General features: G+C 38.8%; 2 protein-coding genes across 9 annotated transcripts; both read right to left on the bottom strand.

Moving 5' to 3' along the window:
- Positions 1-980: 980 nt before the first annotated feature.
- On the bottom strand, positions 981-9304 carry kank1b (KN motif and ankyrin repeat domains 1b). Of its 8 annotated transcripts, none has more exons than XM_073861098.1 (9): positions 9100-9303; positions 8601-8650; positions 7987-8122; positions 6645-6717; positions 3561-5900; positions 3380-3472; positions 2770-2872; positions 1320-1412; positions 982-1221 (listed from the first exon to the last, which is right to left on the bottom strand). In XM_073861098.1, exons 4-9 carry the CDS (start codon positions 6679-6681, stop codon positions 1056-1058), a joined length of 2832 nt encoding a protein of 943 aa, XP_073717199.1. In that variant the 5' UTR covers positions 6682-6717; positions 7987-8122; positions 8601-8650; positions 9100-9303; the 3' UTR covers positions 982-1055. The 8 variants fall into 8 exon arrangements, with proteins under 8 accessions (XP_073717205.1, XP_073717199.1, XP_073717200.1 ...); XM_073861099.1 differs by having other exon boundaries at positions 7987-8115; XM_073861100.1 differs by having other exon boundaries at positions 7987-8094.
- A 749-nt stretch (positions 9305-10053) lies between these two features.
- On the bottom strand, positions 10054-25323 carry prkaa1 (protein kinase, AMP-activated, alpha 1 catalytic subunit). Its single transcript, XM_073861097.1, has 10 exons — positions 25165-25323; positions 23617-23758; positions 21918-22011; positions 21093-21237; positions 20914-21001; positions 20506-20734; positions 20245-20390; positions 18692-19040; positions 13576-13702; positions 10054-12737 (listed from the first exon to the last, which is right to left on the bottom strand). Exons 1-10 carry the CDS (start codon positions 25259-25261, stop codon positions 12445-12447), a joined length of 1710 nt encoding a protein of 569 aa, XP_073717198.1. The 5' UTR covers positions 25262-25323; the 3' UTR covers positions 10054-12444.
- Positions 25324-26154: the final 831 nt, after the last annotated feature.

Raw genomic sequence — 26154 nt, 5'->3', positions numbered from 1 at the left:
AACGCGATCAAGGCATTTGTTTATGTTTTCGCCGTCCTTCCTATGGAGGACAAAGTTAAAGAAGCAACTGAAATGGGTATCACGGCGATGCAACTCGGCGTGCACGACGAGATGGATATAATTAGCGGTCGTTGCCAGCTTCTTTTCGGAAGCCTGGAATCGTGACTGCTGAATAAGTGGAGGGACATGCTAGGCTCCGATATTTTTCAAGCCAACGTAATGGGTAGCTATCGTCGTGGATGAAGTTCACCTAACGTACAAATGGTAAGAGAAAGTCTTACTGTATGACTTAGTAAATACTTAATGTTGTGATATAAATGAAATGTTGTAAACATAGTAGGTGTTGATGTACCTTCGCTAACTCAGACTTAGTATAATTACAATGATGTTAGTATCATTGTAGCGAAATTACTAGCAGTTCGGTCAGGCTGCTAAAGACGCCATTTCAACATAAGTCACACACTCCGTTGCTCTGATTGGGCGTATGTCTATCCAATTGAGTGCAGAGGCATTTTTCGGTTGAGACACGCCTCATAATTTTAGCTCAATGGAGCGGTATCAGACTCAAATTCTGACTAGAATTGAGTATGACAACGTCATGCTATGAGGCTTTACTTTTACAAAGATGATCTCTTTGAATTTAAAACTTTAATATTTGCAACTTTACACAGATCTTTTATGTGCACAGACAACTTTTAACACTCTTAAAGGATTCATGAAATCAGCTCATATGACTCCTTTAAGAGTTACACATTGCACCTTTAACTCTTTCCTCGCCAGCGTTTTTTTTTTAAGTTGCCAGCCAGCACCAGCGTTTTTCATGATTTTCACAAAAGTTTAATGCCTTCCAGAAAATATTATTTAAATATATAAACATACAATATATCAAATAAAAAAAAAACCCTCTGCTTTCAAAAAAACCCTTTCATCCTACCTTCATTAGTTCTCTTTTTATTACCTCTCAAATATGGGTAGGTCTCTTCAAAAACATCAATTTTTAAGCAAAAAGCTGAAATAATTTAATTTTTGTGAAAGACTTTTGATTGAGATCCCATTCAGCAAAGTACAGTACATAGAAAATTACAGAAAGCACCCACATTCAAAGATAAATCTGTTATTATTCTGTAGCTTACCAGTTCTCTGTTAGATATGATCTTACTGCCATGAAGATTGACCTCCAGTGTTTGGCAGGCAGATTGCATCTTCTCGCTGAATTTGTACCTATAAAAAAACGTACAATGAGTACTCATGACGAACTGGACTAGCCAGAAAAAAGTCTACTGGGTGGTTATGCACTGATATGAGAAAAAGCATTGTACCTCTCTTTCTTTGAAATCTTCACTTTGGCACTTCCCTCCTTTTGCTTCTTTTCTCCATTTTTGTTCTCTTCATCCCTAGAATCCCCTACATCTCTATTGAAAGAGAAATTTCCGAACTCTTGCAGTAGATTAACAGGTTGCATATCACACATAATTTCCAATTAATTTAAAGCGACACCATGTAATTTTTCAACCTTCATAATACATTTTCAAGACCCTTGTGATAGTACATCACTTTAAATAGGTTGAATGGCATGTCTTACCATAGCCTGACGGGGTCTGTATCGCTTTTACTCGTACTTTAAAACTTAAGGTTTCTGGTAGTAACCAGAGGGCAAAAAAAACTACAAAATTCGACTGCTTTACGGCATACGTCACTTCATCCACACAATTTGTTTTTAATGTGAATTTTGCTGGAGGCTACTGAAGGAGTGCAGAGAGCAACTTCTATTATGTGACTCTGTGGCACCGTGTTAGTGTCACCTACCTATGACACGGGCAAGCCGAGGTTCAATTCCCCTTTAAGGCAATTTTTATATAAACTCACAATCTTGATTCATACATAAATGCGATCTTCTTTATAAATCACTGGGGTTTTCTTGCATATAGTTCCCTGTATTCAGATGCTGCGTTCATGTGTTCATGAAAAAGTGTTAATTTGTTTCGAAAAAGGCAAGGAAATAATTTGGTCGTTTCTCAATTGGAAGGCTGCAGCCTCCGGAGGTCAAATATGTAGGCTGCATACGTCATCAAGCCTGGTTTATTAAGGTAAACTGAGCATTAAATTCGCAAGTCATAAGCATACTGCAACAATTTACGATTAACTAAGTATAATAGTCAACTTTATAATCGTTAATATTCTGAAATAAGACAGTCTTGATGATGTATGCAGCTTAGAAATACGACATCCGGAGGCTGCAACCTTCAGACTGAGAAATGGCTTCTACCACGACGAGTTCCTTATCAGAAAGTTGTAACATGATTGCGTTTCTCCCTGGTGTCTCAAAATGTTGATCTTTTAGCGCAGTGTTTCCCAACCCTGGTCCTCGGGCACCCCCTCCCAGAAAGTTTTAGATATCTCCTTATTTAACACACCTGATTTAACTCATCAGCTTGTTAGGGACACATGTTTACCATTTTGGAAGGAGGCTGATCAGTCGAATCAGGTGTTTTAAATAAGGAGACATCTAAAACTGTCTGGGAGGGGGTGCCCGAGGACCAGGATTGGGAAACACTGTTTTAGCGTTTTAAATGTTTAGTTTTTAGTTTACTTTTAAGGTTGGCCAGTTCTTTTCCTTTGCGACAGTGCTGCGGCGCTTGTGGCCTCTAGGGGCGCGTGAAAAATACATGTCTAGCGCCCCCTAGTGGCCAAAAAGTAAAAGAGCTTGACAAAACTGCTGGGTCTGAATTTTAATTTACAAGCTCTGATAAATAATAAAACTCTATTTACCTACGAGGTGCAGGCGCAGGGACATTCACACCATCTGTGGATTTCGGATGCAAGTTTTTCCTTTTCATGATGGACCTGAGACAGTGATCATCACTAGTTGGGCCTGAAGAAAATTAATAGCACTAAGTGATAAAAGTAAAAACTCATATGCTCATCTCCTAAAACTTCTCCTGTTTGCTTCTAGACTAAACAAAACCATTATTTAAACAAAACCATTTTCCAGGCACATATATCTTTTTGACAGCACAAACAAATACCTGTTTATAGGCTCTTTTTATTCTGTAATAAAGATTTTTAAAAGAGCATTCCTGCCTTTCGCAAACCATGCGACTAGCAATGTGGATGGTATTTATGTCTATGTTTGCCACAGGACAAGAGAGCATTCCAGAATCCCAAAAAAGTCTTAAGTGTAGAGCTCAATCAGCCAAAAGGCAGACCAGAGAGAGCTATTTTCACCTCCTGTTCACATTCCAGTGAATAGAGGAAGGCTAGAATAGATTCCCTTGAAAAACATCAACGGAGGTTTTTGCAGTTCTCTTTTGGGTGGAGCATTGACTGAGATACAAACTGGCAAACTGATTTGATTTGCTTTTGACTTAAAAATTCATACCATGAAGAGCAGCAGACATCTGGAGCTCCATCGGATTTTTCTGATTAATCTTTGAGCGATCATCCACTTTTGGAGTCTGGCCTTGTCCAAAGACTGGGAAAATGCAAAGACATTAAGTTTCTATGAATGTATTTGTCATATAGCAAACCATTTACAATCAGACACAAAGATACAGAATTACCTTCAACTTGTGTATCTAGCTGACCAAGAGACTGAAGTGTGACCTCATTCTTTGACCCAGGCTGGCTGTCGGTCAGCAGGTCCTGCTGTTCTTTAAGTAATCGTTGCATGCGATCTATGTAATGATCAAGTCCAGGTTCAGGTTGCGGATAGATCTGCAACCCTTCTGCATCACGTATCCTCCCGTCCCCCACCTCAACACCAATGCTACGTGTCTTCACAGGATCTGGCAATCGGGAAGGGCCGCATGCGATGTTCCGTGTACGAAGCCCAATCAGAGTGTTCTCATTAATATTTGTAAATCCAATACCAATGTCACGTGTCATAACCTTAGGTGGACCAGTGGTAATTGTGTTTCTTTCTATGGACTTGTTTAGAGAGCGCACCCGATCACAAACCTTTCCATCCCCAACCGCCAAAGTTCGAGTGATTGTGTGTGGTGTGTTGGTATGTCTCTCTCTGGTCAGTGTGTGTTTTGTGTTGGTGCTGGCTTCAGATATGCAGGTTTGGGAAGTGCTGGTGGTACGGGAGACCGTACAGCCAGCTGTGCTGGTTCGCTGTGAGGTGGTCTGTGGGACCGCCATCACAGCTAAGTCACTGCTCCGCACTGGGTCTGTGACAGTTCCTTGGGAAACTAGCAATTTGACCATGTTGACATTTGCATCGACCATGCAGTTACCTGAGCCCACTGTTTGACAGGAGATGCTTCTCTTCTCTAATGTCTCCAAAGTCATCGTGCCAGCATCGCACACACGTACTGTAGTTCCGACGCCTTGGCTGCAAGTTGGCATGCACATGCTTCCTACACATTGATCTTTCCTCTCTACTCTTTTGTGAACTTCCCAATCTTCCATAGGTGAGTCTGGGCCAGAAGACACAGCCCTCATATTAGGCGTGCAGGACACCCCAACATCATTGGAAATTTGTTCTGGACCAACCCCAACACAAGAGTGTACAAAGTGGGTGTGGTTTCCGACTCCAATAGTGCGAGTTTGCAACCCAGTCTGGGTAGCAGTGCAATTCACTTGTGGTGAACGATTCCTTGCTTCTGCTTCTAGTAATTCACTCCTCAACCTGCCCATTTCTGCCTCTTTAAGCTCAGCCTCCAGCGTTTGTATCCTGTCACTCAAAAGTTGAATGGTTTGTTGCTGCGTCTCTTTGTCAGACACCACACCGAGCATAGTCTCAGTGACGCTGACAGCTACCGATTTTGTCTGAAGTTTGGCACCAACGCCCTCACGAAAGTTGTCATCCCCCACAGCGACATATTTTGAATCCCTCATTCCGAAGCTTGAGGATTGCCTAGTCTCAATACACGCATCTTGGATCTTCTTTTCAAGCAGTTGCATTTCAACGCCGAGCTGTTTGAACTCCATCAAACCAGAGTTGGCACTGTGCTCCCAGCCTTCCATATCTTCTGATGATTCCTTATTGCTCTCTTTCACTTCATCAGACAAGTTGAATTCGGATTTTTGACCGTGATGGCCCTTGACCAAGGCGGTCAGTTGTTTCTTTTCTTCCTGCAAAACCAATATCTTCACCTGCAGGACAGGTATGGCCTTTACTTGCTCCTCCAGGTCTTTTAGTCTCTGTAATGCAGCTGCCATCTGATCCCTGACCATCTGCAGGTGGAGCGGGCTGACACTGCTTACTGGAGATGCCCGGCCAGAGCTTGAAGGGCTGATCTTATGGGAGTTCCCCATTAACAAAGTTCCTTGGGTTGTTGAGTCCAGGACCGTCATTTTAGCACCTTTATAAACACCTTGGGTACGGTGCTGATTTAGGCCACCCAAGCTAGTGTAAGGGGACTGGGAACCACTAGAACCAAGACCACCAAAACTGGCCAGTCTTCGACGTGAGTGTGGTTCTGGAGGTCCTTTCTCATGTTCCAAACGCTTGCATGTTTCTACCAAAGTCTTTTCCACTAGAGGATTTGATGTGGTTGATGGAAGATTTTGTGTGGCTGGGGGCGGTGTCCCATCCGAATCCCTGTGATGGGCGGATAGACTTTGACAGACCTCAGGACCTTTACTTGAGGATTTAGGTTTGGAATGGTGATGAGGAAGTGGGGGTCTTTTTCTGTTGACGGAAGCAGAAGAGGACAATAAGGAGAGGGAGGTCTTTTTGGCCTCATCACTGCTTACAGAGGACAGAGAATCAGATGATGTCCAGTGTGTGGGTCTTATAATGCTCTGCGGCTCAGAGGCAGGGCTTGCCTCCCTCGGCCGCTTTTTAAAATCCAGTCGGCGAATGGTGTCAATATCGTCCACGTATTTAACAAGGTCTAGGTCAAGCTGGTATCCATATGGTGTATCGATGCCAGGAGAGATCTCGCTCCACTCTGTTTGAATTATATATAATTATATAGAAAAAATATAGATTTTTATGTGCTTATATCAGATGAAAAATTTTACTATTTTCAATAATTAAATGAAAATAAACTTCTAACCAATATGACATTAGACAAAAACTACCATCCATAAAAACAGAATTTGTACTAAAACCTTACAGAAAGATAAATGGAAATAAAACAGCCATAAAATAGTCTATAAAATATAATAGTAGCCTACATATACACAATCTAAATAATGTGGCACTTAATATGACGACATTAACATACCCAGCTTTTGAAATGTATCTGATTTCACTATAAATAATTTATAGCATGCTAAGCCTTCACAGTAGCAAAGCCTTCAGCAAGACGAAATGTCTACAGAGGACATATTTGTTCATTTTCTTACCTGCAGATTTTCATACAAACAAAAAAACTTTTTTCCGTTCTACACAGCTTAGAAACGTTCTCCTCCTTATCCCAGTCAAACTCCCTCTGCTCTCCTCCTTCAGGAGGCCTTTACACACATATTCTGTTTCTCTCCACCCCCCCGTGTTTTCTACTGCCATCCTCTTTCAACCACCACAGCATTTTAAATTTTTTTTTAAAAACAACTCGACCATGTTGTTTGACACTGTAAATATTGCTGAATATAAACAAAATGTGCTCCTTTGCACTATTCAAATCGAAGTCAGAAGCATTTTTTCGTTTAGCTAAACATGATCTGCAAAGCTGCTGAATGCTGATTCTGACCTTGTTGATTAAAGCAGAAGTGTGTTTCTTGAGTCATGACAGTTGTAAGCGTAATTTTCTCTCAGGTGGATGACTGGGAAAACAAGAACAGACATCAAAATAATAGCAGAACACATGAAACATAATTATTAAAATGTAACATGAGGTGCTGTCATTCAACTGATAAACTGTAAATGAACAGCAAAAGTTGTATTTCTGTCTTGCTCCACGGTAATCTACAAAAGGATTGGAATATCAGGTTTAGGACTGACTTCTTGTGTTAAGGTGTTTTGTGTTTGTTTAAAGACTTTTATGGTGTGGAGGTTGTTTATTTTGATCATGGAAATGCATCACACATGAATTTAGATACATCGCCCTCTTCTGGAGACATGAAGGTGAGCAGGCTTATGTACAAGTAGGCTACATCTGATTTATATATTTTAAAGATTTGCTGCTACAAACGCTTAATGTAGACAGAACCAACAATACATATTTAAAACAAACTTTAAAAAATTGAGAGAGGGGTGGTTACACTTTAAAAACGAATGTGTTAAAGAGACTGTAAGAGGCTGTTTACACTTGGCATTAACATGCGTTTTCGTCGATCAGATCACAAGTGTGCCAGGTGTAAACGGCGTTCAAAACATTTTGAACGCGTCCACTTTCGACCACTTTCAACCACATTCAGAGGTAGTCGAAACCACATCATAAGGGGAGCCAAATTTCAATTACCATATTTTTTCTGTGCTTGCAGAGAATTGTTTCCCAAATATAAGTCAATGGGATGATCTTTTTCATGTTTCATGTTTTCTAGGTTAACAGAAGCGCAGAGGACCAAATTATACCACTTAAATGTCGAAAAAGTTAGATTTTCATGCTATGGGACCTTTAAAATCAACACAATCTGTGTTATTTTTGGGACAACACACTAAATGCGTTGTCCCAAACTTGACACACCTGTGTGCTATCACTGGAGCAACGCATTTTGTGTTACTTTTAACACAAAATCAACACAAAAGGACACATAATGTGTAAAAAAACACATTCTTTTTTAGAGTGTAGAAGAGATAAAAACTGACTGTAGTAGACAATAAAATAATAAATGGAAAGTAAATTTAAAGAAAATAAATTCTGTCCCCATTTACACGAATGTTGTTTCAAACCCATATGACTTCATTTCTACGAACATATGAGGTTAGATTCAAAAGGATGTTAATGCTGTTTTAATGCCCATACATTGAACGTGAATGAAAAGGTCTCCAACATTCTGCCTAACATCTGATCTGAATGTTTGAAAAAAGATATCATACAGGTTTGAAACTAATAACATAACAGGACATTTTATTTATGGTCAGTCACTCACCTGTAAAAAATGTGACTCAATAGCAGCTATATGTAAGCACCACTTGCATTTATTTACATCTGATGATTAAGATGAAGAGACGCAAACCAGATGAACGCTGCACTGTCACTGCAGACAGAAACACAAAACCTGCTTTCTGTAAAACATTGTGTCAGCTGAATTACTTAGCAGTGAGAGGAAACTGATACATAAACACAACACACGGAGGGACACACGCTGATACATGAATGTTTATACTGTATATACGCATATGAGTTGGACATTAAGGGAAGTAGCCATAATGTACAATAAATTAATCACTATTGCAACATGTTCCCATAGCCAATAGAGGAGCATGACACTAACAACATCAAGGTCATAGGGTTTCATATCCAGGTAATAGATGTACTGATAAAATGTATATATAATCTACATTTCTTTGGGAAAAGAACAAATGCATAAATGTAACTCTTATTGCACCATAAACTTTTGCAATTTGAGACAAGATCTTTGCCTTGAGGTCCACCTTGCTGACTTATTCAGTGAATTATCAAAGCAACAATTAAACTTGATTTAACCAACAAGCTGCTGACTTTGTCAGTCAGTCCACTAAGCTTTCTCTTCTTAATACTTACATGTTTCAAATTCTTCATAAATAGAAACAAAGGCTGTTTTGTTCAAATTCCTAAAGAGATCGACAGAAGGCAAAACAATCCAAGTTATCTGGATACTGAATTTACAAGATATGCATTTTAAGAGGGTAAATATGCATATCATTCTTTTATGGATTTATTCTGTTCCTGGTACAGCCACAGATTACACACTTGACTGGAGAGACTAGCTGTATCACAACTTTAACAAACACAAAATACATTATTTAATTCAGGTTTAAGTAAACAAACCTGGAATTATATCTATACATATCATTTCATAATTTACTAAATACTTAATCCACCGTCTCTTGAAATAAGATATACTATATCTGGAAGTTTTGGAAGAATGCTTAATACTTGCATTTTACAATTATAAAGACTGGACATGTCTGCAAAGTACAAACCGGTTCCCAGTTTTGTAGAAAATATCTGTAAAGAGATAAGGCGCAGGTAAGTTTTAAGTGCTGTGTTGTTTACATACCGAAGTGAAGTACGGTCGTAGATCCAAAGATAAGGGACAGCTGTAAGAAAAGCACTGTTTTTGCGTTTAACACTACACTTTTGATTAACTTTAAACTGTCCTCCTACTAAACTCCCATGGTAAACAGGCAGCTAACACCGCAATAGGCGTGTTCTACTTCATGCGGTGATGCGCAGAAGGATTGGCGTATGACATAAAATTATCGCGAGAGATTCGAAAGGTTAATCGCTCTCGCGGTACTGTGATGTCATATCGGCATGGGCAGCGCCACATATGGGGAATTGCTGCCTACGCCATGACGCACTACGGCAGGTGTGCGGAGAGTTTGTGTGAAGTGTTCAATTTACCGTACCTTAGCTCGAACTGCATTTCTAACCGTGTTTATGAAACATAAAGACGGAGAGGTAAACATATTTAGTGCATAGTCCTTACAGTTGGCAATTAAGTTTAACATTAAGAAATTAAAATCTTATAAAGAGTATAATGTGCAATTGTTTACATGTATAATTTATTACTCTTCGGTTGCATGCTCTGTAAACAAAGATGCACTTCAGAATGTAACCATTAGATGTCACTGTAGTTCTTAAGACATTTGTCAATAGGGCAAAAAATTAAAATTATAAAAATCTTAAATCATTATTATTACTTTTAAATGATCTTAGTAGTCGATTGGAAAGTTCATGTAAAGCAAAATCTATGTAACAATGTTAATACTAAATAGACATTGAAGTGTGGTCTACTATCAGAGCTTTTGAGAAGTTTGATATGCAACCATAAACAACTTAAACATTCATAAATTTGTATATAGATTATACTATTTACAGTAGGTTATTACATTTCAGATTAATTCGTTGATTTTTATCATTAGATGCGTGTACATGAAACATGTACATGTCTGTGTGCTATTTTCACACAAAAACATTCAAACGGTATTAATAAAAGAAAGCAAAGCAATCAGTCTTCATGTAGCATTTTATTAGGTAGTTGTATTTACAATCATCTTTAAATGGGAAATTATCAGTAATTATCTGTACATTTACATTGGCAAGCCTCGATAGGGTCTCGTTCAGCAGATCAATAACAAAACTCATATTTTTAAAGCAGTTAAGACAGATTTTTTGTTTTAGTCTTCCAAGGCTGAACAAACAGCCAAGCATAGACACTGAAATGTGGCCTAATTTGTTTTCACACACGTCAGTAAAATGGGATCTTGATAAACTTTAACTTGTTAGGGTCCTTTGCTAAATCTCGGATATACTTTTATATCGTTTTCCCCCAAATGGTAAGGCAGTTGAATTAAGTCAACAGAAAAATTTGTAGTATTTTCTCAGGATTTGTCTTAAAGCTGGCTTGCAAGGCATAGATTGTCAAGTTTTAGCTTAAAGTTTTGTTAATAAAGAATCTATAAGGACAGTGCAGTTTAGAACAAATACGACACTGGACCTAACCCGTTTTTTAGGAACCTAGACCTGTGTAACACAAATATTCAAAACATCAATGAATCAAATTAGAAGTGTCTGCTTTTCTTTTTAAACATAATTTTGCTGTTTATGTTCAATTTCAAACTCATTTTTAATTTCAAAGTGTTCATTGGTTGTATAGAAAATATTAATTTATTTTACAGAAAAGAAATGCAGACAAATTAATTCCTCCGTGTCAACTGCTAAGAATTTAAAGGCTTGTTTTGGTCAGTAAGCCTCTACATAAAATATATTTTCACTCTCGTTTAATTAGTTGCAGTCCTGGATTTAAGTATACTGTGCATTGTACATAGCGCAGTGCAGCCTCATTTAAGATCGCATGAAGTCACATGCATGTGGAATGTGCTATTTTTGCAGAGCATTTTATCTTTTGATAACATCCACATCATCGTTTAGTTCATCCTTAACAATAAATACCTTTTAAGGACCTTTCCATCAGTCTGTAGCATTCATTCTCTATGTTTATTCTTTAGACTACAATGATCATTTTATTTATATTCTGGTGAAACCTATGAATATTTGATCCATCAGCTGCAGTTTGTTTGTTTAAAAACGCATCTTTGCAGCTTTAAACTCTAAAATAAAACCATACAGAGGTTCTAATATTGGTTATTTTTTTGATATAGAAACTTAATTTGGGAAAGAAGAAAAAATACGGAACAGTTGAATTTTTCAAGCCAACATCGTTTTGTAAAACAATTAAAATAGTACAAAAAAAATATTTGATAAAGCAGGGTATGGACTAAAACATCTTACAGCAATATAATCAAATAAAAAAAAAATCCAGTCCATTATCACAATTTCAATATAATCTACAACCCCATTAAAGCACTGATAAATATAAATCCAAATGCTTTTAAATTCAATCTGTATATACGTATATTTATGAAAAATGTAGGTGAATGAAAAAAAAATGGTGCGTTATGACATGACAGATATAGTTGCAAAACATAAGACAAAACAAACTTTCTCATCTATGAAATGAAAGAGGCAAAGACATTGCACTTCTTCAGTATAAACTGGTTCTTACATTGGCCTCTTCCTTAAGAATAAGGCTGACTTATCAAGTTGTCCCTTTGTGTTAAAGTGCCCACCATAATAAGCTGGCCCCTCCCATCAGTGGCCCACTTTTTAAGTCGGCTCCTCCTATTCCAGTGCCCTGCTTAGCTGGCCACTTTAATAAGACTGCCAGTCACGACAGTGGCCCACAGAAACGTACGAGTAAAACTGTGCAAAAGCGCTTTCTGCCTCATTTGCTGTCCCACGTGCCTCATAAGGGCCCATTATTTCTAAATCTCTTGGTCTGCCAAGAATCGCAATATCATTGTGTACAGTACAGCTAGCTCAGTGTAGTAACTCAAAAAAATGTATATGCACGGACGCCTCCACACCTCACTCTCTGCAAGGAAATCCTTGCTATAAAACCAGAGAAAAGAATTGTAAAACCATCTCTAAAAGAGTATTGATACTATAAAGTGGCTTGGCAATCATTCTCTCATCTGACTGTGGCACAAAATTAATAACCTCCATGCTTTCCCTCTCGCACCTTATCTCAAATCTCTCCACCACTGTAGACCCCTTAAAACAGGCTGATATTGGCTGACTTTAATGCCACTGACTATTCAGCTTGCTCATGCAAATGGGATGCATAGAGTCTGGAGTCTTGTCTGCATGCTTATTGCTCTAAAGAGAGAAAAGAGAGACGAAAGGAGAGAGCGACCAGGACTGCTGTGGGTGAAGACACATATGCCAGAATACAAAGAGGTAGACAGTATTCTAGAAGAAAGAGGAAATAAAGCCAGGAAGACAGAGAGAGAGAAAAAGAGAGAGAGTGAGAGAAAGAAGGCATCAGAGGAACCATAAGTTATCGTGCTAACAACTTGATGAGATTGGCGCACATCTCAAAGAACTCTATGGTGTGACTTCCCGGACGGGGAAAAATCTCTCCCCCGGTGGAATCCACTGAAGAGGTAAGAGAAGAAGCCAGAGAGCCTTCCATCAGCTTTCCTCCTATCGGAGGCGTGGAGGGTGCGGACCCGTCCCCCTTTACCGCCTCGTCGCATTCGTTCTTCTCATTCTTTAGGCTAGTCCGGTAGTTCCCAACTGAGCCGGAGCGGTGAGGCGTGGCGGTCCCTGATTTTACCTCCATCATGTCGTCTAAGCGATGCAGAATAAATATAAGTGAGCAGAAGCAGAAACGATGTAAAAAAAAAAAAACAGACAAAGAGACTTTTGGCAATACATTTAAAGGAAAACACCACCTGTTTTCAATATTTTTTATGTTCTTACCTAAACTTAGACAAATTAATACATACCGATCTTTATTCAATGCGTGCACTTAATCTTTGTACAGCTTGTCGTGAATGTGTTTGCATTTAGCCTAGCCCCATTCATTCCTTTGGATCCAAACGGGGATGAATTTAGAAGCCACCAAACACTTCCATATTTTGCCTAATTTAAGACTGTTACATGAGTAGTTACACAAGTAAGGTGGCACAAAACAAAACGTGGCGATTTTTTTAAAGCTGATAAAAATGAGAACTATATTGTATGGAAGAAGAGCACTTAGTTTGCAGCACTTCACTCCATCACTCCTGACTACTCCTCCTCTCGCTCAAACTTCCATCAATATTACTGCATCCGAGGTCGAAGTGCTCTTCCGCCATACAATACCATATTTACTCGTGTAACTACCCTGAACGGTCTTTAAAAAGGAAAAACATGGAAGTGTTTGGTGGCTTCTAAATTCATCCCTGTTTGGATCCTAAGGAATGAATGGGGCTAGGCTAAATGCTAACCCATTCACAACGTGCTGTACAAAGATTAAGTGCATGCATTAAAAAAAACAGGAATGTATTCATTTGTCTAAGTTAAAGTAAGAACATATTGAAATATTGAAAAACAGTGGTGTTTTCCTTTAAATAACAGTAAATGCATTTGATGAGTTCAGATGCAAAAGCATTATTGGAGAAAACTTCAATCATGATGATTTTACCATCTATGCTCCTGAAGTCCAATAAATAGGTCCTGCTGTCCACCTGGTAAAGCTGGAGACTCATCTTGGTGTTCATGCCAGTAACCGGGTTCTTCCTCCGCACCCGCAAGTAATAAGGATTCACAACCTTCCAAAATGAAGAGACACCACAGTCAACAAAGTTGACTTTACTGGGAAAGGCGCACATTAGTTAATGATGTTCAACTTTAACATAGACTGTAACTAACTGGGTTATTATGAAAAAGATCTTAATGCGTTGCTCACATGATGTTTGAGAATACCGGAGCATGAACCCAGCAAGCCACATCTCAAGGCTTCAGACAGCACGCAAAAACTGGGTTCATGTTTCCTTGCACTTGAACGGACATATTTACACATTCTATTCAAAATTTCATAATTATTTTCGTAAACGTGGTCTGTTGTGTAAATGTGAACAATTCAGTGTAACAGAATATTGGATCTGTGCATTACATGTAAATCTTAAAGGGGCTGTTTACACTTGGTATTAAGATGTGTTTTCATCGATGGGATCACAAGTGGACGAGAGAGACACATTACGTTTACACATGGTATTTAAATCCGTCTCTTTTGTCCACTTTCGACCGCTTCTGTCCTGAATACTGTAAGGGGGCGGTCTGTCGAGATGGTGGGCGAGTCTCTCCGCTGTCATTTAAGTTATGATGAATTTATATGGAAGCGAACTAATATTATGTCGGAGTTCACTGCTTGTCTTGCAAGTAAACATGCTGCACAGTGTTTTGTACATGTATATGTTAGAGCTTTCTCTGATATTTCAGCGCAATTGATGAAATAAGATTGCGCAACCTTAAAACGCTTGCCAAATGAAACTGCGGAGATCAGCCGCTTTAGTTTTATCTATGAAAGGCTAAAAATAGCGCTGTTCACGTGTTTTCGCGCCAGAAGTCTGAAAAGGCATAAAACATTGTGTTCAGTACCTCAGATTAGATAAATGGGCGGAGAAAAGGCGGTCGCGTGTGGCTGTTCGAACACATTCAACCACATGTGCGTTTACACTACAAAAGCAATACGATCGAAAGTGGTTTCGACCACCTCTGAATGTGGTTGAAAGTGGTCGAAAGTGGACGAGCTCAAAACGTTTTGAACACCGTTTACACCTGGTATTAACGTCGTCCACTTGTGATCCGATCGATGAAAACGCTTGTTAATGCCAAGTGTAAACAGCCTCAAAGTTGCAGCACACCAAATAAATTCCATGTCTACAAAACTAAAATTGTTAACGAAATATCGATTGCATACCGACAATGGACTGAATCGGATTCATACAAAAGAATCTAATGATTGGTCGCAATACCAAGCCCTAGCTTTAACAATTGTTTTTAGGGAGTCTAAATTATCACACTCTTGAAAAACAGGAAATATTGCTTCAGTTGATAACAACAGCTGCTAAAGATAAGAACAAAAACTATTTTCTTCCAAAAACTGATGACTCACACAGACCTCAGCCAGCTATAATTAAATAAATGATGATGTATTACTGTAGTGTAGAGCAGTGTTTCTTGACTCAGTCCTCCCCCCATAACTTATATAAAAATTGCTAATTCAACTATTCGGCCCTTTACCATAAAAGGCTTACTCGACTTCATGCGACGCTGCACAGAAAAATCAGGATGTGACATTGTAGTACCGCAACAGCGATTTGAAAGCATACGGAGTCCTCTACTCTTTCTTTTTTATTATTCTTTACCCCATTGCAACATCTATGGCTATATTCATGGCAAGAACTGTTTTTTTGCCTAACTTGCATGTTTTTTGGCCTGTGGGAGGAAGCCGGAGTACCCAGAGTAAACGCATGCTGACACAGGGAGAACATGCAGAAAGGCCACAGAAAGGCCACCTGACCCAGCCAGGGCTAGTCGTCTACTCTTAAATCGCTCTCGAGCAAGTGTGATGCCACATAGGGCTGGGTGGTGTATTGGGTTTTGGTAATATATCAGTCTATGGCAGTGGTCTCAAACTCCCGGCCCGCGGGCCATTTGCGGCCCGCCCTCTCCCTCTCTGCGGCCCGCGTCACCTTTCAAAAATATAACATAATCTGGCCCGCAGAACAATTTTCATTCACTTTGTTTTATATTCGTTTGATTTTTGATTTAAACGTTCTAGTGTTCGTTCACATGTCGCGTCTAACAACGCGTTAAAACGAGTCAAAGCATTTACTTTCCAAAGTGCTCGGGAGCGGAAGTTGCGCTCCGTGGCGTGGGTCGCGTCACCCGTTGCTACGTAGCCATGAACCACGCGCTCCGTATGTCGAGGATAACGGAATGCGTGATCGGATTTTAATTTCTCAACTGAACCTCGCGTCAATCATATCATTGTCACCATGCGATCAGGTCAGGTCGGGACTTTGTAGTGTTTGTCCAGAGAAGATTTGTTACTTCCGGGTGGATACTCAGCTGTTACTCAGAGAAGATCGAGCTGCGATGGGGTTAGTTCACATCAACAAGTCACAGCATCTAATGGAGACACCGCATAGAGAGGCAGAGCGCTAGATGTAATGCAACACATTTTAAACTACAGATAAGAAAAGAGCCATCAAAGTGCCAAGGTTAAGAAAAGAGAAAAGATGTGGAGAAATGTACAGAAGATAAAAGTATGTATACTGCTATATATAATGAAGTATAATATATTATCATGTAGCTTACTATTCAATTACACATAGAGCAGTATTATTATTTTTTTCTGTCCAACTAGCTTATATAACATGGACTACCCATTCAAAAGTTATGGGATCACTTTCACTTATTAATATTTTCCCACATATAATAGAAAATTAATTAAAACTGAAATAACAAATAACATAATGAAGTCAATACTATGACTGAAAACAATCCAAAATAAATCAAAACAGAAACACTTACTGGTGGTAATTTTTTATAATAGTTTATAAATGTATACAGAAATTTAATTTGTTAGTTTAGTGCAAGGTTATAATAGGTCTTAGTTAAGATAAGGTCAAGAACAGATTTACGTACTTTTATAAAGTAATGTATATTAAAAAGATAAAACCACTGCTTATATATTTTCAAGTATTATTATACATTAAATAATAGAAATTAAACATGACATTTACAGAAATATTGTACTTTGAACGTTAAAATAGCACTGCGGCCCCCCGATGAAATTTCTGTCTTAGAAATGGCCCCAAGCCATTTTGAGTTTGAGACCCCTGGTCTATGGTATGGTCTGATATGACCTTGCTTTGAAGCTGTGCCATAAATGTACACTGAGGTCAGGCGTAAGCTTGCATGTTTTGCGGCTGTATACGTTTAAACGGGGGAAAACCCTGTTGAATTTTATTTTCATCATACACTGTTTTAATTTAAAGGGGACATTTCACAAGAGTTTTTTTAGATGTCAAATAAATATTTGGTGTCCCCAGAGTACATATGTGAAGTTTTAGCTCAAAATATCACATATAAAAAATGTATTATAGCAAGTTAAAATTATCCCTTTGTCGGTGTGTGCAAAAATGTGCCGTTTTGGGTGTGTCCTTTAACATGCAAATGAGCTGATCTCTATACTAAATGGCAATGGCGTGGTTGGATAGTGCAGATTAAGGGGTGGTATTATCCCCTTCTGACATCACCAGGGGAGCCAAATTTCAATGATTTATCTTTTCACATGCTTGTGGAGAATGGTTTACCAAAACTAAGTTACTGGTAGAGCTGGGCAAAAAAATCACCTGCGATTCTTATGCGTGTCTCTTCAGTAAAGCCGGTTCAGTGATTAGTAGTAAATTGCCATCACCTGTTTTAGATGGAGCGGCATTTACTACACAGTAGGGCTGTCACCTTTTATTCGATATTCGAATATTCATGCGAACATGATGTAAAATATCCATATTCAAACTATAAATAAACCATCCGAGTTTTTTAAAAGTGTATCGCATTTTTTACGGTAACACCTCGTAATACGAAGGAGGCTGAGAGTGAGACCGATGACAGCAACTGTGCGCAAGAGAGGAAATCAAATTGGACCAACATGAACCGAAAGTGCATGTCAAGATAGAATTATAATTTTATATAAAATGACATATTATTATTTATAGTGTTAAATATTATAGCAGAATAAAAAGCTTGTGTTAATACGTTCGCATTATGACATGTATGAAGATAATTTCATCATGTTTACAACGCAATGTAAACTTTATATTAAACAACAGCATTTGTCTTGTAAACGGATTTAAAATGATCATGTGCTGACTGTCGCGCGTCACACAGACGACAGAGTCAAGTGAGATCTGCTTAACTTAATGGTAAGTTTAATTTCATCTCAAATATCAAATAGTTTGTGCTCTCTATCATTAAAAATGGTCAAGCAAACAGCACGCGCAGAGATAATGTACTTGTCAATGACAGCTCACAAACGCGCGGGATAGGCTATGTATGTGTGCTTGTTGTAATAGTAATTATATAATATATAAGTTTGTTATTCATAAGTTGATAACCTGCTGTTTCAGACATAAAGTAAAAAAGTATTCCAGACAGTCCTGTTTATGACGGTCACTGTTAATAAATTTGTGATTTAATCTCCATTACGGTGTTTTTTTTTTTTAAAGCGCGCGGGGGCACCTATTTGAATATATTCAGATACATTGCATGATATTCGAAATCCCTTCGAATTTGATTTTTCTCAAAAGTGACAGCCCTACTACACAGAGCCATATTTCACCAAGAAGCTAGGCGATCTTCCAAGATTATGAACGCGATTTTGCCTAGCTTTCGGTGAAATACGGCTCTGTGTAGTAAATGCCGCTCCATCTGAAAGCAGGTGATAGCGGTTTACTACTAATCACCGAACCGGCTTTACTGATAAGACACGCATGAGAATCACAGACGATTTTTTCGCCAGCTTCTTCTTCTTCACAAGAGGACAAGGCTTTCTATTCTACATAATGTAAAGAACTGTAAAATACAACCTTGATATCTTTAATATTGACTTAGTAAAGCCATGTCAAAGATTAAACTCAATGTAAAATTTGTGATTGAAATCAAACTTCATTCTCGTTATTAGATTATGAGACTTTAGCCTGGAGACAGTGTCACATTTCTTCTCCATAAAAAAATCACATGCTCACCTTCCACTCGTAGTCCAGCTGCTTCATGGCACGACAGACCTCGCTCATGATGTCATTTGGTCTGCTCTGGCTTCGGATCCCTAGGTGCCACTTGGCCCGCCGGACCCCAAGGTGCTTGGATTTTTGTGGGTTCAGCTCATCTAGCGTGTGCCGGGGACGTGGCTGAGACTCGGTTACCAGGAACGGCACTCTTTCGGGGTGAACCTTAGCAGCGTGGTGCGCGGGCAGATCGTCCAGAAAGCTGTCTGGCGGACTGGAGGCCAAGTAGAAGTCTTTGGCCTCATTCATAATGCGCCGGTTGTCTATGATCAAGTGATAAGCAACAGCAAGAGGATCCTGATGATTACGACTGCAAAGGAAAAAGCAAAGAACAGGTGAGAGAAAGGTGGATACATTTTTTTATATACATTTTTGACACATATCATCCTACATAATGTTAAGAACATTCTGTGAAAATATAACCTTGATATATTTAATAATGACTAAGTAAGGCCATGTCAAAGATTAAAATTAAAATGAAATCAGTCCTGAAAAGACTGAAATTAAACTTTGACGCAGTAATTTTCTTACTATATCAAGAGAGTTTAACCAGCGTCACATCAGTTTTTAATTTGAATTTAACAAATAAGAAAGAACTGCAGTATTATATCATAGTGCAGATTCCCACTCAAATGATGAACTAATGTCTATATGAAAGTAGACTGCAGCAAAAGATATCACTTTTGCACCTTGCATTTTTCATCCTCTTTCGTACAATATACCATGTTAAAATATACCATCTTTGACATGCCCTTAAAGGAATAGTCTACTCATTTTCAATATTAAAATATGTTATTACCTTAACTAAGAATTGTTGATACATCCCTCTATCATCTGTGTGTGTGCACGTAAGCGCTGGAGCGCGCTGCAACGCTTCTATAGCATTTAGCTTAGCCCCATTCATTCAATGGTACCATTTAGAGATAAATTTAGAAGTGACCAAACACATCAACGTTTTTCCTGTTTGAGACGAGTAGTTGTGCGAGCAAGTTTGGTGGTGCAGGGTGGAGCGTGGCGCTTTTCTGGGCGGATTTGGAAGAGGAGCTATATTTTGTGGCGTGGTAGCACTTTTGGGAGGACTTCGACTCGCCTGAAAAGTCCGCTTCCCTTCTCCATCTCATAATGGGAGAGGGAGGGTGTTACTGCGCCAAGTCGAAGTACTCCCAAAAGTGCATTACACCATAAAATGTAGCTCCTCTTTTAAATCCGCTTAGAAAAGCGCTACGTTCCATTCCGCACCACCAAACTTGCCCGTACAACCACTCGTCCCAAACAGGAAAAACGCTGATGTGCTTGGTCACCTCCAACTCCATCTCCAAATGGCACCACTGAATGAATGGGGCCAAGCCAAATGCTATCGAAGCGTCGCAGCACGCTCCAGCGCTTACGTGCACGCACACAGATGATAGAGGGATGTATCAACAATTCTTAGTTAAGGTAATAACATATTTTAATATTGAAAATGAGTAGACTATTCCCCCAAGCCTAATGTGATCCAAAAACAACAAGCAAACCTGTACAGGCAATTGAGCACCTCCTCTTCAGTGCACTCAAACTTCTCGCACACTTCCTTCAGTGCCTCCTCATCAATCATATTGCTGCTGTACGTAGCATCTTCTGGGAATAGATACTTGGGGAGATCTTGTTTAAACCACTCATCCTCCCGAAAAAAGAAAAATAATTAAAAACAGAAATGGAGCCTGAAGTAACTAATGCCCTTACATTTTTCTAAATCTTTTCCGCATGAGTAAGAAAGAAAAGCCAGGTGCGTTTACTGACCGAATCTCTTTAATAGTCGCTCTCTTCATGGGGTCCACCTGAAGCATGTGCTTCAAAAGGCTAATGACAGAGGGGTTCAGGTATTGAGGCGTGAAGAAGATGCCATCGCAGATCTTCTTGAACAGTGTTGGCACGTGGTCATCGTCAAACGGCAGCGTTCCACACAGCAGCGCGTATAAAATCACACCGCTGCTCCAGATGTCCACCTCAGGCCCTGCGTACAACCTGGTTCAGAAGAGCTAAAGATTAGCCAAGAGGGAATCTCACTGAACAGCAACAAAAGACAAATTTCCATCTATTTAAAGCAGCTCAGAGGATCAGAAAAATGTAAGACTAAAACAGGATCAAACAACAGCTGTAGGGTTAAAACACAGCGAAAAGCCAAGAGGAACAGAGAAAAGTACCTTCCAGAAATGACCTCAGGAGCAGCATAGTTAGGAGAGCCACAACTCGTCCTTAAAAACTCTCCATCTGACATCATGTTTGATAAGCCTATGAAAGGAGATAAAGTGTAACTCAAACTAGCCAATGAAACCTAAATGTTACATTTCCTCTTAATTCACATCATTCAACGCTTACATACCAAAGTCTGCGATCTTGGCATTCATGTGCGCATCCAGCAGGACGTTTTCAGGCTTTAGGTCTCTGTGAACAACCATGTGTCTGTGACAGTAATCCACCCCAGAGATGATCTGCTGGAAGAGACGCCTGCTCTCCTTCTCATCCAACTAACCACAGAAACAAGACACATCAAAATCTATCATATGAACTAAACTAAACTAAAGTGCACACCTATTGTTCTGTTTTCTTGTTGATTAAAGGGCTCGTTATAGTCGTGCGTAGGTCCTACGGCGTAGCAGCGACGGCATAGGTTCCGCGTCGGTTTTCATTTATACTTTTGTGTCGCCGTCCGCGTCGACGTGCAAACACATGCGCGACCGCTGGTAGACAGTATCCACGCGTGTAACCACAGTAGCAGCGCGACCGTCAGAGAAGAAGAAACCGGGCAAGTTAACCCACAAACAAAGAAGAAACAGCAATTTGTTGTGTATAATTTGAGAAGACCAGCAATGATGGAAGTAAATAAACAGCGACTTTTGATGCAGTTTGAGTTAAATCACTCCTCAACTTGGCTCATCTTTGTTTTCACCGTCACAAACGGAAATACATATGACGCAGTTTTTTAACCTGACGGGAGGAGTTCTGGTGGATCAATCACAGCGCTTGCGGTCCGCGTTGAACTGACGCGCTGTTAAAAATTTTGCGAGGTGCGCGTCAGGCTACGCAGAGCTACGCTACGGCGTAGAACCTACGCACGACTATAAATCGCCCTTTATTCTTAAGTCTTGACCCAAAATATTACAAAAAATACCTCAAATACATTTAAGGATCCATAAATCAGCCGTACCTTTCCATTTTTACAGATGTAGTCAAAGAGTTCTCCTCCGGACACATATTCCATCACCATGAAGATGTCTGTTGGTGTGCTGATCACTTGATAACTGTCAAATAAAAAAGTGATGTGTAATCATTTTCCCAACACATTATGTAGAGCATAAATATGATGAGTTAAGAGATTATTGTAATAATAAGTTTCGATACAGATGCCATAATGAGAACTAACCATTCAAAATATGTGTTCGAAGTGTCATGTGTGTTGCTTGTGTTTTCAAAATATGTGTTTGTTGCATCATGTGAACCATGTGCATCACGTGTTTTGTCAAAATAAGTGCCTGCTGCACACACGTCAAAACCATTTATGATAAAAGAGACGCTCACGTTCATAAAATACACGCTAGACACTCCCTTAACAGTAAACTCTGATTACGCATGACATTATGTGAGTATCTGGCAAATGTGAGCGTCTCTTTTATCATGAACCCTTTAGACGCGTCTGCAGCAGGCACTTATTTTGACAAAACACATGATGCACATTTACTTAATGCGCTGAACACATATTTTGAAACGACGAACCACACACATGACGGTCTACATACACGTTGTAATGAACTTCACATCGTGTGCCCTCGAAAAAAGTCACCAGCCACCAACGATGTCTAAACCATACAAGCATTTCAAATGCAAAAATCTATGTCCATTTAATCCTCAAGTTATTTAGGGATAGTTTTTATGAGGCTTTAATGCAAGACCAGAAAACTCTCTCCAGCGTAGCAATGTCTTTTCTATCCGCAGTAAATTCATGTGGTTTTGTTAATGGAAAACTATATTAACAATAATGGAAAACTATACAACAGATAAACACACATACAAAAATTAATGTGAACGGAAAAAACAAACTCATTAACAGTTTATAGTAAAGGCAAAGCATTAACTGCTTCCTATAATGGGAAAAAATGCAAATCCCCTCCCTCTTTTCCATCCTCTTCTATGCATGCATTCCCTCTTTCCAAGCCACTAATAAACCACAAAGGAATGAAAACAAAAATGCATGGATGGCCTCCGGGGAAGTCACCCCAAAACAAAAACAGAGGGTCATTCTCATTCAATCCTACTACTTGTGCTATTTTCACAATAATGTTTCAAACAAAAAGCACATGTCATAGTCCTGCTAATGATATTAAAGGAGACATATCATGAAAATCTGACTTTTTCCATGTTTAAGTGCTATAATTGGGTCCCAGGGCTCTTATCAACCTAGAAAATGTTAAAAAGATCAACTTAGTTTTGTAAACCATTCTCCACAAGCATGTGAAAAAATAAAATTTGGCTCCCCTGGTGATGTCAGAAGGGGATAATACTGCCCCTTAATCTGCACTATCCAACCACGCCACTGCCATTTAGTACAGAGACCAGCTCATTTGTATGTTAAAGGACACACCCAAAATGGCACATTTTTGCTCACACCTAAAAAGTGACAATTTTAACATGTTATAATAAATTATCTGTGGAGTATTTTGAGTTAGAACTTCACATAAATACTCTGGGGAAGCCAAAGATTTATTTGACATCTTAAAAAAAGTTTTGTGAAATGTTCCCCTTAAGTGAACAATATTGTCATTCATTATCGATACATGGCATTGGTGAATCTGAATGTGACCGCTTGAGAAGCACATGTCAGAATACATAGTAAACTCTTAGTTACTTACAGTTTGATTATATGTGGGTGACGGAAGAGTTTGAGGTTCTGGATTTCACGCCGAATCTTTCCCACCACATCCAGACTGCGAATCTTCTGCCGGTTCAGTATCTTTACCGCCACCTGGTGCTTGGTTAACTCATGCTGACCAACTGCATAGAGAGGTAGAGGAAATGTTTGTTTAGGTTTAACTCTTCAAAGTCTCTGGAGAATGTTAATTGAAAGGTAGATTCTAAGAGAAGAGTTAATGAAAGGTTTTAATTTCCCAGTGAATGTTTTATTTGAAAGACTGGTGGTTTACACAACTATAATAAAAATTCCACACTGATAAGGTAACTTTGCCTAAAGCGATACCAACAAAAGGAGAATTAATTATGCACAATAATTCACATAAGGCATATAAAATAACCATATTAAACCTGCAAGGTTTATACTCGATTTATTCTAACTCCAGATTGTTTTGTGTAAGACCAGTTCAAAATAACAATGCCATGTTTTAGGGGAAAAGCTTGTGGCTACTACACAAATGTGAGGTTTACCACAGATGTCATGCAAATGATTTTGTCATAAACAATTCAGAGAAATCTCAGTTTAACTAGTAATAACTACCATATACACAGACCTTGCCCACAAGCTTCCTTTTACTGGATAATGCTGTATCATTAACAATGCTTTGAATAGGTCTTAAGAGTCTATGCGTGATCTCTTTCAAGGTGCATTACTATTTAAAAGCAGCTTGCCTGTGTGGACTAGACTGCTTTAGTTATGTATTAACATAAAGTCAGTCATGCAGACCAAAGTTTGTGTGTGTGTACGTGTGGAAATGTTTGACTGACTCTTCTATGCATACTGAGACCTTACGCATTCATTCATACAATCACAGATTGTACGAAGATTATACAAGAAGGACTGACTTCTTGTGAAACTGGTTATTTCTTTATTCTGTTAGTACCAAGGTGTCTCAACCAATCTGCTTCCGATATATTTACACAACACAAGACTTCCTGTCTTCAGCAATGTGTAATATAAGACGTTTGTTATTAGTCATCATGAATATGCACTGTACATTTGGATATTTATTTATTCACAAAAAGCGCGTGCGTAAAAACTAACTTTTATTCTTTCATTAATTATCTGACATTTGTAACTGTTAGGCATCTCAAGACTTGTAAACTGCTTAATGGATGACAAATTCTGGCAACAGTCAGCTGGCCTGTGGACGGGCACATCTACCAAACTGCAACTTTAGAATACTAATCACTTCGTAAACCACAAGCTAACCGGGTTAGCTAAGAAAAACACCTATATAAACCACACATACACACAACATTTGACACAAGCATTTAGACAGACAGGTAGCCGAGGATCGTATAACATTATTGATCAGTCAGGAAAGGAGGCGTTGTTCTTTAATGTTGTTTCATGCCTACACAGAGCAAACATTAGCCAACAAGTGCCGCTGCTTTAGCCGCATTTACAGTCTGGGTCATGCTCCGCTTTAATTACCGTTTTTCACACAACGATCGTGCAAAACACAAAACGCCTTAAACGGTTTTACCTTTGACTTTTCCAAACGTTCCCACTCCCAGTGTGTCTCCGAGAATATAATGTCCGATTTTCACCCTGCCTTCATGTTTCTGTTTGTCCGTCGCCATCTTCGCTCTGAGGCGCTACCTGCGCGAGGCAGCAGAGGCAATGAAAGCAGTGTGGCGTCTCTACTGACGACTACCGGTACCGACGCCAAAATACAACGATCCAAAAACTGTTAAAAGTGTCAATGTAGATAATACAAAATGCAATTTTAGCATTTACCAGCACGTGAACAGGTTATTTAACAAAACCTTGAGCTTTTAGATAAAATCCAGCAGGAATCAAACTGCTAAAAGTCTAAATACTTTTATAGCAATGTTTTTAGTCGTTGCATTTGCAGGTCTTTACCACTAGATGTCCTCAGTGTGTGGTATTTTAAAGTGATTTAAAGTAATAGATCACCCAAATAGAAAACATTCTATGACAATTTACTCATCCTCGTGTCATCCCAGATGTATGTCTCCTTTCTTCAGCTGAGCACAAACTTAAAATGCCGTCAAAAGTTCTTCTTAAAAGGGACTTGACATGGCAAAGCTCCAAAAAGCACATCCAATCACATTTATCCAAATGACTTCAGTGGGTTAATAAATGCTTCTGAAGAAGAAACTATAAATTTGTAAGAGATAAAGATTTCATATAAAGTTTAAATTTGTTTATAAAATTTGTTTGTGTTCAACTGAAGAAAGGAATGAAGTCACCATACGTGGATCGAAGATTTAGAATTGAACATAAATGCACACCAAACTTGTGCCACCTAGAATTAAAATAAACAAAATTATAAAAAAATTGTGAAAGCAACTTTTATAAGTCTCATCCATTCTTTAACATAAAAAACCTATGTTGCAGAATAGTTTAGGATGTGGTTATTGCAGAAAGTAGTTTAATAAGACATTTAAATGTCAAGCTGATTCATGTGCAAGTTCAAGCAAAAATGAAGAATGTTAGGATTTATTTAAAT

Source organism: Misgurnus anguillicaudatus, chromosome 22, assembly GCF_027580225.2.
Source record: "Misgurnus anguillicaudatus chromosome 22, ASM2758022v2, whole genome shotgun sequence".
NCBI classification, from domain to species: Eukaryota; Metazoa; Chordata; class Actinopteri; order Cypriniformes; family Cobitidae; genus Misgurnus; species Misgurnus anguillicaudatus.
Note: the sequence above shows the minus strand (reverse complement) of the source record. Positions and strands in the feature narration are given on the sequence as shown.